The sequence below is a fragment of the Melanotaenia boesemani genome, chromosome 2 (assembly GCF_017639745.1).
Source record: "Melanotaenia boesemani isolate fMelBoe1 chromosome 2, fMelBoe1.pri, whole genome shotgun sequence".
NCBI lineage: Eukaryota > Metazoa > Chordata > Actinopteri > Atheriniformes > Melanotaeniidae > Melanotaenia > Melanotaenia boesemani.
In genome coordinates, this window is record NC_055683.1 from 30,891,030 (window position 1) to 30,904,767 (window position 13,738).

The following is a 13,738-nucleotide window of genomic DNA, read 5'->3' on the forward strand; positions in this document are numbered from 1 at the left end:
TCAAGCTGTAGTCTTTTTTTTTGTTCCTTCTATATCCAATAAGAACAACTATTCATCTCAGTTTAAAAATAGAAGCATGGAGAGTCTGGGCTTGTGTCTACTTTGAAAATATAAAAGCTGCATTTGTGAAGCAACTATAAAAACACTGGAGAAATTATTTTATTTCATGCATTTGTTTTTCATTTTTGTAATCTTTACTTTGCACATTTTAAACTGTCCCTTTTTCTTTTAAGTGTTTGGATAAAACGTTACTATACAACAATTCATTTTAGGGTAATGATGAAATATCTCACAGTGTTCAATGCAATCATTTGTACTGTATACTAACCCAGCCTCCCCCCCTTGGTTACTTTTGTCCTGAACTGACACCCAGCTGGGGAAGACTTTCTTGTGTGGGTCTGTGGGAGCTTTGCTATTTCATTTGTGTCAGTCCAAACCTCAGTCTTTCTGCTTCTCACTTTCACAAGCCTATTTTCAAAAGGCTGTTGGTACTAAGGGAGTCACATTGTCACCTGAGCTCTCTCTGCAAGTCATATTACTCATAAAGGTTACTCATTTGAACTGTCATGGCTTCATTGTAATGTGTGATTATTTATTCCTTATGTAATATATAGCCGAAACTTGTAGAGCTTGATGCAGCAACATTTCAGGACTTTCCAAAAATATGTCTGTACCCAGCATACAAATGAGTTGTCTGATGGGATGCTTTGAATTCTTCCTAAATGACAAACAGGCTCAATAGACATACAAACAATTCTCCCACAGATATGATAAAAGCTGTGCAGGGAAACTCTCATACCTGCAGGGCAGTTTCAAACTCATGACTGGGCTTTGTGTCAGAAAAATGAAAAGTCTCACCTGCAACACAGCCAAACCTAAAGCAGGCAGCCAGGGAACACATACCAACAACAATGCCAAAAGATGCTGTGTGAGCTCATGCTTGTGTTTTAGAATGAATATGAACACCAGCGTTTTGTTGGACTGAATAGAAAAAGAATGTTTGGGGGTTGGCAGGTTTAATATGAGGTTAGAAGTAAAAATGGAAAGAGTAAAGTCCCAATAACCTATTCTGGAATACACATGGAAATACTTATTTGGTTTGCCTGCTCCTTAAGCTTAAGAAAAGAACTACACGTCTAAATTAAGAGCGTCTGCGATATTTATTTATCTGGGTTGTCACCTTTCTAACTGAAAAAAATATATATATCTAAAGACAGAAATATTGGTTTGTGTTCCTGCATTAATAAGCTTCTGTCACTTGCCACCACTTGTCTGCTGGCTCGGTCCGTCCTGTTCAGCAAATTCATTGGCTTCCGTGGCTCAGCGTCAAGCGCAGGGGGTTGGCCCTGACGAGGAGTTTATTGTCAGGAATGTGTAGTAGCACTCAAACCAATTCACCGCGCCGACTGTGTAGCGCATCGTCCTTTCAATAGGGACGCGTTTCACCTGGATTATCACCCGGTGGTTTCATACAGCTTTTGTTAGCTAAAATCGACTTGCTTTTCTTTTTATCATGCAACTTTTTACTTGAGCGGGGCCAGAAAATCGTCTTTGTCGTATTTATTGTGAGAAAAGTAGTTTAATTTCAAGGCACGACTTTAATGCCAAACTCTGCAACAATGAACAAAAACGGAATGATGACACAAGTCCACACCAGGATAAGAAAAGATCCATTCACAGGCAGTTATGAGCTGGTAGGGAAAGAACTTGGCAGGTGAGTGTTTTTTTTTTTTTTTGGTTTTTTTTTTGTTTTTTGTTTGTTTGTTTGTTTGTTTTTTCGTAGATTTTAAGCATTAATTGCAGAATTTTATGTTGATTATTTTTCTTGCGCTGTCTCAGTTAATGGACTTTGCTACAATATCCTGCTAATACAAAACAAATCGGATAATTATAATATATTTCCTTTCTGCACGTGTTTGGGAAGCGTGTTAATTGAACATTTACAATCCCGCATTCCATCTCGTGAAGGAGCAGCGCTTGGCACCCGGAGTGCGCAATGGTAATGCGCTAGGCTGGAAGTTGGCGATTATTTCCTTCTGAAATTTCATGCAACAGATATTTATAATGACTTAATGATGTGCCGAATGCTCACAGAGTCTTTAAAATTTTCATTTTCAATTGCTGCTGTCCACATTTCACAGTATGTTTGCTGTCTAAGAAACAATTCTGAGTTTTGAAACTCCACGGACCTTGTTTTTGTTTGATGCCCACGTGTGTGGTCTAGTAAATCCTGATGCACTGTAGTAGTAAAACCCTCAAATATCTTTAGTTAAATTTCAGATTTCGTTTGAATTAGTATTTTGATCAGGTTTTAATTGTAATGTCAAAACAAAGCCCTAAAACTTATATTCTAACCAGTCAGTCTTTCTCTGTTTTTCCATCTTGTTATTAAAGTTAATGCAATTTGTGGGGATGTTTAAATGAAATACAATGGTATGCAGATAACAGACAATTCCCACCTTGCAATACTAGATTATTTTTCTCAGAAAAATGCTGAATTTACACACAGCTGCTCCAGCTGTTATTTTATATTTATTTATATGTGTTAGTTCAGCATCTGTAACACCTCAATTCTGTTCCCTATAGGGCAAGCTACATAAAGAGTTTGTTGATAGCCAGTTTTTCTTTCAGATGCATGACACCAGTCAGGGTCAGCTTTAGGCTGCCTATGCGGTACTGGCTGGAGTATCTGAAAACTCCTTCCCTTTCCCATGGTTTCAACCCAACAACATCCTGAGATCAAGCCTCATAATCGCATTAAGGGAAGGAATGTATGTATTGCATGACAGGAAATCAGTATAGTTTGTATATTAGGATGTTGAGCATATTAGAGCCTGTTGGTGCCAGCTTTTATTGTTCCCATTGTTCCCATAGCTGCACAAATCTCTCCAGGTTGTAATAAACTATCAGACTTGTTGGTTTTGTTGGTAAAGCTTCCATATCATCTAGCTTTTTAGTCTCCTTCAGAGAGGAGCACAAAAAATGTTGTGGCTGACTTGAAAACAGGAAGAGGAACTCTTGTTGCTTGTCAGTCTGTATGTAAAGCAGGCCAATAAGAGCTGTGAAAGCTGTCATGTCTCATTGCACATCAGACATGAGTCAGTGCCCTGCTGAGGGAGACAAAATGCAGACTCCACAGGAAACCAATTTCTCAATCAAATTATCACCAGGTCAAGTTCTGGAGAGGAATTGGTTTTGTTTCACAGTAATGAACATGATTGATAATGGACAGATTTAGAACCAATAATGTGCATAATAGGAACAGATCCTGACAGAATGCCTGGCAAAAAAAAACACTTTTCAGTGTGGGTCAAAATTTATTTATCTAACAAAGCAAACAAAAGGTTTTGGTCAAACTAAAAGAAAAATGAAAAATAACTTAATGTTTAAAATCAAATTATTTTGTGCATCAAAAGGATGAAAGACTGTGAACAGGCCAGCTGGAAGATGGCCTTGTTCAGCAACCTCTGACCTGTTGTCAACCTCAGAAAGGCCTCCTGTTGCTCTTTTTCCACAGTCACTGGTAATTTCTTTTCACTCCAAATGTAGTTCCCAGCCCACAGATCTGAACTTGGCTAATTAAGGATGAAAAGCATCTGACAGTTTTTGCTTTTTCACCCTGAACAATGACTCATCACCATTCTGCAAGACTGGGAGACTGCACAGCAGAGAACCAGGTCTCACAGCAGCCAGGATAGGAGCCAAAACAGAAATAAGACTTGAGCCAAAACTTTTGCTGTTTTTGGTCAGAAGCACAGTGGTCTTGGAGTAACACTGTGTGGGAAATTGACTGGCACCATGCTGACTGGACTCTTCTAGCTCGGCCTCTTCTTTTTGACTCTGCCCTGTTCAGTCTTTTTTTCATTCTGTGTTCAGTTTGCCAAGGTTTCTGCTGTGTGATTGTGAGGCTCACTAAGCTGTTGGGCATTTATGTTAAGGTTACTGCATGCATATTTTGCATGCTGTTTAGACTCTAACATGACTAAAACAGCAGTGACCCCCTAACTAGCCTTGGTCAGGTGGGTGGTCTTGGTCTCGAGGCCGCTGTGTTTAGCTGACTGGTCAGCTTTTGTATGACTGTCAAAGGAGAATCGGTCTCTGACTGAGGGTCTGGATGTAGGCGTCAACACAATTCCATTTGTCTATGCTGCTGTCAGCTGTGAAGAAAGGGAAGTGGACAAGGCCTCATTATCAGTGTGGGAGGGACAGCTTGCGATTGTGCCAGTTTGACACAGAGTGGCAATTTTGCACACTTCGGACATCCTGCCCACACCCACGGATGACCCTCAACACCACCCTTGAATCCATCTATGTATATTCACAAAAATGAATGGAAGTGATGGCACTGGATAAAGTAAATGCTCTTTTCTTTAACTCGGTTCACAAGTGACATCTCGTAGCCGAGATCCTGCATCTCTTTGTTTTTGCTTGACCTATAAAGTGGTGGTCCCCTTATCAGGTCCTTACCCACTTTCAGCAGTTCTTGCCAAAAGTGTCAAGCTTATCTGACTTCTGTCAGACCCTCCTCGTGGCTAAAGAAAGAGGAGGGAAAGGAGGGACCTCTTAACTAAATGTCTAACAACGCCTCTTTAGCAGAGGATATCAACATTTAATAACGGTCAGTATTTTCAAATGATGCCATTTAACCCCCTTATCTCTGGTCTGTTCCGTAATCTCAGCTCCAATGTTGCACCCATTGCTGTTTGGCAAGCTTTTCATGGTCTACTCCATTTTAAATTATATTTCACATCCTGATAGTTTAACTATCATGAGCACAGTCCAGTGGTTTTAGCCTTTAATTTGCAGCCGTTTTGATCAAATTTAATCTAATAGCTTCTTGGATTTGGAGCAGAAAAAATTAAATGAAAATGCAGTTGCAGTTTTTCTGCCTCCTTGCTAATAACATTTTTTGGTCTTTTTTTTTTTTTTGTTTCCCAGGGGAAAGTTTGCAGTTGTAAAGAAGTGCATTGAGAAGGCTTCAGGAAATCACTATGCTGCCAAGTTCCTGCGAAAGCGACGGAAGGGAGCGGACTGCCGCATGGACATCTTGAATGAGATTGCTGTGTTGGAGTCAGCTAAGGCAAACCCCTATGTGGTGGCACTGCATGAGGTCTATGAAACAAACTCTGAAATCATCCTTGTTTTGGAGTGGTAAGTCAATACTGTATGTTACAGACCTCAAAGTCTAAGAAAAATGTATCTTGTTCAGCATAGTCTCTCTCTAATGTGGTAATAGAAATAACTTTTATCAACTTTACTCACTTAATACAGTCTGAACCTTGGAGGGAAAATGTGATGACCATTCTGTAAAATGTGAAAATCTTTAGTTAACTTATTACTCAGAAAAGTTTTCACTAGGGCCTTTCTGGTAGTTTAAGTCTAACATATTCATTTAGTTCCTTCTTTATGGGTAATAACTATCTGTTAGTTGGGGAAGGCCTCATACGAAATCTCATGAATACGTCATGCCATAATGCTGTCATTTGCACAAGCAAAGCATTGATGTTTCCGTATGAGTATGCACACACACAGGGAAATGCACAGCCTTGCATTATTGTTTCATGAAGTCTGCCTTATATGGAAATTCTCTCTTTGTAGTCATTTGCTTTTCTCGGTCTTGCTTCAGCATCTAGTTTCTTGTTACAGTAGCATAGTAGATAACAGGAACTGTCCCTTTAAATGCAAGCGTGGCAAAACTGCACACTGCTTGCTGTAAAGAAAATAATACTAAGCTACAAATCAGTCAATTTATGTGCTACTTTAAGAACTCACTTATCAATATTTAAGCTGGTGTGTCATCCTCAACTATGCAGGTTGTCTAGCAAATGTTTGGCTCAAATAACTCTGTTAGACACAACAAGGTCATACTGACAGTCTGGTTCTGGCCAAATGATATGACGTAACAAGCAAGTCTCAACCTGACTGCTCTGATGACAAAGTTTAATTAGAATTTGTAGAGGTCACTAAGCATTTAAATCGCTTTACTCGCCTCATTAGAAGGAGATAACACTGTGCAATTACGTTAGCAACATGTTGCCCTGACCCTGTTCCAGTACTGCTTGGTGACCCAGCAGAGGGCCTTTTCCTCCTCAGTCCTTGCTAGTCATTCCCATCCCAGACATGGAATTCTTCTGCAGAACAAAAGTCTCTCTGTGGCGAGAGCTGCATTTGACCCTTTAGTAAAGTGTGAGGGGAAGTAACACCATAGTTCACCCCTCCATGCCTGCAGAAAAAACATAGCAGGAGGTCAGCCGGCACAGGTCCACACTTCCTCTTTCTGCATATGAAGAATATTTTAGTACTGATTAGCCTTTTTAATAAGTGTCAGTTATTGACTTCACTGTACGTGTATCCTGAAAGCTGCAGAAGCACTCACAATGCAAAGCTACACCTCTAAACTGTCTTCCGCACCAGTTTCAAGACCTGCAAACTATTTTCCATTTCCTGTGGGTTTAAATGTGAGCATCAAGCAAGGCACCCAGAAGTAGCACACCACCATGCTGGTATAAAGTATTGTGTGAGTATAGACGTTTTGTAGCCGCAACCACATCCTCGTCAATGTCAGAGAAATGACAGAAGCTGAGTTTTCATCGTCTTTCTAAGTGCTGTCCCGTGTGAGTCAGTACCACAGAAACCTCCAACATAAAGATGAGTTTAACAGATGGTTCTTAAAAAATCACTTCTGAGCCCTGAAATGTGTTTTTTCGTACAAAATATCTTACGGTTATCGCTGTGAATTTCCCATGAAGAATAGGTTTTCATTTCTTCCATGAGTGAGTGATCAGCCAGCAGTCAGGCTGGGGTTGACAGATTAAATATGACCCTGGTTGACACGGTCCTGATGAGCACTCAGTCTGGTTATTAACCAAGAAGCTTTTCATCAGATAGTTTGTCCTGTAGATCTTGAATGATTTGTTTTCCAGCTTTTTCTGCCTTTTTTTCTCCTCATTCAGGGTTTGATATTCGTATTTGCTCTTGACTCATGTCCTCAAATGATTTAGCCTCATTGTGCTTTTACACATTTTGCACATTCTGGCTGTAATCTGTTTATTCTTGTGGGTTGCCACGGTGAAGGATGTGTGTGCACATGCTAGAGTAGTGATCACGTGTACTTTCTTGGAAAGATGGAAATCACTACATTTAGACTTCAAGGAAGTAAGAAATCATTCTTGGTGAAAATATGTTCTCTGCTGAAAATGAACAAAATGTTTTTGTCTTTTTTTATCAAGATTGTAAATCTCTGAAGGGTTCTCTGCTCACAGCTTAATAAAACTAGTGAGGCACATTGTCTTTTCAGGTCCTTAAATGTTCAGACATTAGCTGTAAATGTAAGTTAATATTAAGCCTACAGATCTTGGTTAATTTTTCCCAATGTTTTTAACACTTAAATCCAGTTAACGTGTTTAGTAGACATCAGTGTAAACAAACTGTGGTTTCTTTGTACAGAATGAGCCCACTCTTCTGAAACTAGTAGTAAATGGGTGGGATTCAGAGATGTTTGCTGCAAGAGAAGTAGATGGCATAGATTTGCTGTGCAGAGCAAAAGAAAATAAGGATTATAAAAAAAACAATATCTTCAAACAATATGTCTATATTTTTATTTTTGCAGCTGAAGTTAGTAAAGAAAAAAAAAAAGCATGGCTCAGAGTCTAACAGGAGATTAGAAGTTGCCAGTTATGTAACAGTCATGCCAGGGCCTGGTCACAAAGTATTCCTCTGAAGATAAAGAGCATGTGTGCTTTCTAAATCCCCCACACATGGTTGTAGTTTTGTATTTTTTGGGGTGAGCTGTTAGCTTCAGGCATTGATCTGACTGATGTAGCAGCTAACAAAAATCCACTGTGTTTCCATCTTACTTAACTGTTACACAACTATGGAAAGATCAAACAGTAATCTGGCTATTCCTTCCTTAAAAATCCGAAGTCAACATTGAGGTGTCTAATAACAAAATTCCCAAAAAATGTTTAATCCCTTAGATCAAACGAGGTGTAGATTTTGCAGGCTTAGGCTCACACAGTGTTCAGTTACCAAATCTGACACCATCCCCATCACACTTTTTCTCATTGTCTGGCTTTTTATAATTAGTTGCATGTATTTCAAACTGTTCTAAGGTGTGATTAGTTGGGTATGGTTTGCTTTGGCTTCCCTCTTCTGTTTTTGGAGTCCAGTTGTAATATGTGAAGCTATAATCAGTCTTATCTACTGTTAGCCGATAAAACCACTCTTATCTCAGTAATATTCCCTGAGCAGACAGAGGTACATTCACAGGTGGGGTACCTAAAATCTTATTGATTTATGTTAGACTTGCATGCACTCTGTAGATGTGGATGGACTTTGTTCCTTCCACTAGGCGGACTGTTATGCAATCTTTAAGAAAGTGGAAATTACTCACCAAAATTGTATAAATGGGATGGGCTGGTATTTGTGATTACTCACCAAAATTGTATAAATGGGATTGGCTGGTATTTGTGATTCTAACTTGGAGGAAGGGGATATTTGTTCATTTTAAGACAGAATTTATTATGATAAGTTAAAATGAACAATCAAAACTGAAAGTAAGCCAAACTAAACTCCTCTGGAAGGCTATCCATTCAGTTTTCTTCCTGTGCTTTTCTTGCAGTGCTGCTGGTGGTGAAATCTTCGATCAATGCGTGGCCGATAACGACGATGCTTTCACAGAGAAAGATGTGATACGACTGGCTAAGCAGATCCTGAATGGAGTAGCCTTCCTGCACCGAAACAATGTGGTCCATCTGGATCTGAAAGTAAGGATAATAAACGGCAATATGACAAAAGAGGACAGTTTCCCCTGAGGGTTAGACTGCAAAAGATATTATTGCTGTTATGCAACCAGATCTCATTCAATGTGTCACAACCCTGTTCCCACAAGTACTCGGTTGGTAAAGAAACCTGGCAGAACGATCATGTTTTCTTTAATGGGTCACGAGGTAAAAAGGCAATCGTCTTTGAGATTTTGTTACTTTTCTTTTAAATTAATAAAGTGTCTGGTTTCTTCTTACACATTGCGTAACTTCTTTTAGAATAAATAATTAATTCCAACACACCAGATCTTTGCTTTAGTATAAATTATGCTTTAAAACCATATTGTGTATGTTGATATTTTTAAGAGATTGTCTTTTGGAGTTTGGACAGACATTACTGACACAAGACTGCTAGTTGGCCTTTATTTCCCTCTTTTTGTCTATCTTGTATGTTCCAACCAACTCTGGCGTTAGGCCAGCCTGGGTCAAAAGTGGGCCTAATTGTATATACACAACAGTATTCACACACACACTATCCAAACAGGTCATCCAAGTGTTTGATAGATATATATACCCTACCTGTTTCCAGTGTTGCCTGATAAGCTTAGTGGATGATCTGAGCTCAGAGCAGCAACTCAAACACTGAATGATGAGCTACACCTCTAATCCTCTCAGGGCTAGTTACTTTAAATGACAAAATTCACTCACACAGATAATTCAGGCTGCATGATTTTAAAATAATTTATTTTCTTACATATGTTTGCCTAATCTTTGCATGTACCTCTCCAGCCCCAGAACATCTTGTTGACCAGTGCCAGGCCTCTTGGAGACATTCGAATTGTGGACTTTGGCTTGTCCAGACACATGGACAACATCACAGAAGTCAGGGAGATCCTGGGTACCCCAGAATACGTGGGTAAGTTCTGCTTTTAGTTTTTAAACTCCCAGATTCACCTGTGCCTTTTCACTTCGAGTGTTACATATCATGACTAATTGGCTCCATGTGCCTTTCTTCCAGCACCAGAGATACTGAACTATGAACCCATTAGCACGGCTACAGACATGTGGTAAGTGTGCTACTTTTGTCAGACTGTTTCCACTCATTTTAGGGCATGCAAAGTCCTTCAGTCTGCACTTTTCCTCTGAAAATGGAGCCAGACAGCACAGTGACATCAACTCACAAACATGCAAAAAATGTCTAGACCTTTGACCACAAGATAGTGCTTGCTTGTTTCTTACTTGCCTCTGATTAATGACCTGGAACATTGTGGAAGTGAGCCAGATCAGTTGTTAAAATGTGTCTTAAAACAGTTTGTAACTGTAACCTTTGTCTCCTCCTTCCTCACCATGTTACAGGAGCATCGGGGTCCTGACCTACGTCATGCTGACCGGAGAGTCTCCGTTTCTGGGTGATGACAAACAGGAGACATTCCTTAACATCTCCCAGGTCAATGTGGACTACTCACAAGACACATTTGAAGGCATCTCCTCCCTGGCTGTTGACTTTATCAAGTCCTTGTTGGTAAAAAACCCCAGGTAAGACCATTCTACAGTAAACATGAAGCTAATCAGAGTTCAATTACAAGTAATACTGAAACTTATCCATCAGCATTGCTTTGAGGTGACGTAAGCACCCAGGATGTGAGTCAAAAACTGGTGGAAGTGCATTTGCATGAGTGTGTGTGGTAACGAGATTTGCGTCAGAAGTCATTTCCTTTGTTGCAATTGGTGGCCGCAAGCTGTCCTCATTTAAAAAGAAGAGAATTAAGTCCACTATCTTGATTTAAACATCCGATGAAACGTTAATGCAAACGTAACCATGTTAGAAAATCTAAAAGCTGAAAAGCTATAATTATCTTCACTCTTACTCTAATTCTGATGGACTGCCGCAGCTCCAAGGCCTTAATTTTCCACTGCAATTTGTATGAAAAAACTGCAGCAGTTTCTGTCTCACATCCAGAGCCACAATCTCCAGTCAGCTGCAGCAGATTAATGGTAGTATTGGCAAAAAGCAAAATTCTTCATTGCTTTTTGGTAATCAGTAAGCAATGAAAGGGGGGGAAAATCTAGATAAAAAGTGTTGTTTTTGAGGTTTTTCTAAACCCAGTGTTGAAAAGGAATATGGCCAACCTGTAAGAATGGATGGAGTGAATCGGAAGATCCAAGCAATGCATTGGTTATATAAACTCTTTGGGAATTTCCACTCATCCACAGTGTTATTGTGTTTGTGTGTACAGGAAGAGAGCCACGGCAGAGGAATGCCTCAATCACCCCTGGCTGAACTCCCATCCTCACTCCCAACCGCACCTCCACATGAGGTCGGCCTCCTCTTTGGACGAACCAGAGATGAGCCAGTCGGAGTCGGAGCCTGAGAGCCCAGCTCCATCTCCCGATCTGGACTTGATTGGGTCATACCTCATGTGCCCGGGGCAGGGTGAGCTGAAGGCGGGTCGTGATGCCTTCTCTTTCAGCGAGCCCCCATTCCCCACGCGAACTGAAATACAGCAGGAGCTAATCTGCTGATCAATTTTTCTAAAGCGGGGAGAGACTTGATGATTTCGTACTCCACGGAGCAGACGCTGGAAGCCAGTGACTCTGCAGCTTCTTGGTCTCTTTCTGAACCAGGACCATGCTCTATGGCTGCTGTATGCTTGGTTGCCTCTACTGCTGTGATGTTTGTGAGCTGAGATGCAAGTGGTTTCAAACCTCTGGGTGTTTGTGGGACTGTCTTTGAATTATCCTCTGTGCTGATTGTAGGAATTGCACAGGAGAAATATGGGAGGGATAGCTGAGAAGGGAGCGGGAGAAGACATGCAAGGACTTTGTCGCACGACTGAACTGCTGCCTTAAAAGTGACAGAACTGAACTGGACTCGGCTTAAGACCTTGTTCAATCCTGCACTGGCTTCTTTTTTACCCATTTAGCCTTTTGGACTGGGAAACAAGAGGAGAAGAGTTTCGTTCAAAATGGCTTTGTTTAACACAGGAATTGTAACAGAGCGGAGTCCCTATGCTGAAGCCAGAGGTTAAATGTTTCACTGTTTTATGTTTATTTATGTGTGTTATATCACCTCAACCCCTTAAGCATTCAAAGCCACATAAATGCCTGAGTTTAAGATTGATGTTGTAGCATTCTCATGTTTATGAACAATTTCGAGCACTTTTTTTTTTATTGTTTTTGGACTTTGGTATAAAAAAACCAGAGGCTCATCTAGCGTAGTCATTTGGCACACGATGTACTGTACATATTAACTATTTTACATCACCCGATGTTTTCGTCACCTGACCTTTGAATTATAAAGTGCCACTTTTTTGACCTCACTTCTGTGTTCAAATACAAACTGTTAATTTGTTCATTTTTAATGTTTTTCTTTTTGTTATTGTTGTTTTTGGCTATTGCACAAGTTGCACAATATGTTTTGTACTTAACTGCAAAGTTGCCTCCAGATTTTTTGCTCCTGATGTATGTAAGAGGGAACTGTGAGGTTGAAACAGAATATCATGGTTGACTGATGGCCCAGAAATGTATCAATGTGACTTGCCTTCAGATTTTCGGGAGCAGAGAAATTGGAAAGATTTCTCATAAATACTGAAATGTATATTGTGATTTGGCTTCATCTGTAAAATATAGTTTTGTTTTGTTTATTTTTTTATAACGAGTGTAAGAGTGTTAACAAATTCTTACATCAAGTCTTACTTATTTTCTTTATTAACTTTTACTTATTCCTGTTGTATTCTGCTCTTGAATTTCAGGAAGGTTTGCACTTGTCCTTGTGGACATTGTTAAAATAAATACATCCTAATGGCATGCATTGCAAAAACATAACTAAGAAAAATACATGTGCTTTTGTATTAAACTGTGTGTGGTTATTTTTCATAGCTGCATTAACTATGAGATGAAGTAGAAGACAATATACATATAATTGTTAATTGCACTGTAAGTCCTGATAGCAACCTCATTAAGGTTTGCTTTATTTATCTGGATGACTTTTCTAGACAATTGTTTGACAATGAATTTTAGACAATGAATCTTGGTTTTAATAATCCTCTGACTTGACCTCAGTTATGAGATAACCAGCTTTGCTTTCCATTTGGCCACATGGATATTTTAAATGTTTTGAAAGGGAATTAGTAAAAAAAAACATGCAACCCAATTTCCCCAACAGGAGTGTTTTTGTACACAGTGCAGCCTTTGTCCCTGAAATGTATCCAGTGCATCTTTTGTATATAGGGTAAAATCAATAAAATACATTTTTAGCATTTTAGTACCAAAAGTTAGGTATTTTAATTAGGGAAATATTAATTATCTTCTATACTGATGGTAAAAAGCCATTGACTTCATCAGCCACAATATACAAACAGTAAGATAAATACCGAAAAGTCCATTTATACTGGTTTAACAATATTTTCATGGAGTAATAAAATTACATCAGATTTCAAATACAAAGAGTTATGAATATAATCATAAAGTTGTGACAGAGTCCAGTTAAAAACCCAAAATTAATTACCAGAATTATCTTTTATTTGGGTCTATAGAAAATGACAGAAAAATGAATTACATAATGAATTATAGGCCTTCTTTGCCAGTGAATGTAAAAAAGGCATTAAACTTAAACCGTTTCATACTCTTAAATTCATTATTCTAATATCAGTATTTAAACCGTGATGCTCCTACCACTCAGTACAGATGGCTTCACAGAGAAGAGAAAGGAAGGAAGAAATGAGCAAGTCCTTACATCTGCCATTGGTTGCTGCCACTTTGCCCAAAGACTGCAGCCTAAAAATGTCCCAAACACAGCAAAATAGAAATACAATGCCAGAAGGGTGTTTCTGCAGGGAATCACACAACCACACACTTCCCATGGGTCTTTCAATTAAATATATAGTAAATGGACTTGTACTCATTTAGCACTTTTCAAGTCAGTTTGACCCCTCAAAGCTCTTTACACTACATAACACATTCACCCATTCACCCCA

At 39.3% G+C, this 13,738-nt stretch overlaps 1 protein-coding gene across 1 annotated transcript; it reads left to right on the top strand.

Moving 5' to 3' along the window:
• Window positions 1–1,373: 1,373 nt before the first annotated feature.
• On the top strand, window positions 1,374–12,613 carry stk17al (serine/threonine kinase 17a like). Its single transcript, XM_041973766.1, has 7 exons — window positions 1,374–1,714; window positions 4,939–5,151; window positions 8,621–8,765; window positions 9,552–9,678; window positions 9,781–9,829; window positions 10,119–10,298; window positions 11,000–12,613. The coding sequence occupies exons 1-7, from the start codon at window positions 1,602–1,604 to the stop codon at window positions 11,283–11,285; spliced, it is 1,113 nt and encodes a 370-aa protein (XP_041829700.1). The 5' UTR covers window positions 1,374–1,601; the 3' UTR covers window positions 11,286–12,613.
• Window positions 12,614–13,738: the final 1,125 nt, after the last annotated feature.

What these genes read in the sequence shown, in the direction of transcription:
- stk17al (XM_041973766.1), top strand. Translation starts at nt 1,602, where the DNA reads ATGCCAAACTCTGCAACAATGAACAAAAACGGAATGATGACACAAGTC. An exon ending in ATCATCCTTGTTTTGGAGTG is followed by an intron (nt 5,152 to 8,620) that starts GTAAGTCAATAC and finishes CTTTTCTTGCAG; the next exon opens with TGCTGCTGGTGGTGAAATCT. An exon ending in AGCACGGCTACAGACATGTG is followed by an intron (nt 9,830 to 10,118) that starts GTAAGTGTGCTA and finishes ACCATGTTACAG; the next exon opens with GAGCATCGGGGTCCTGACCT.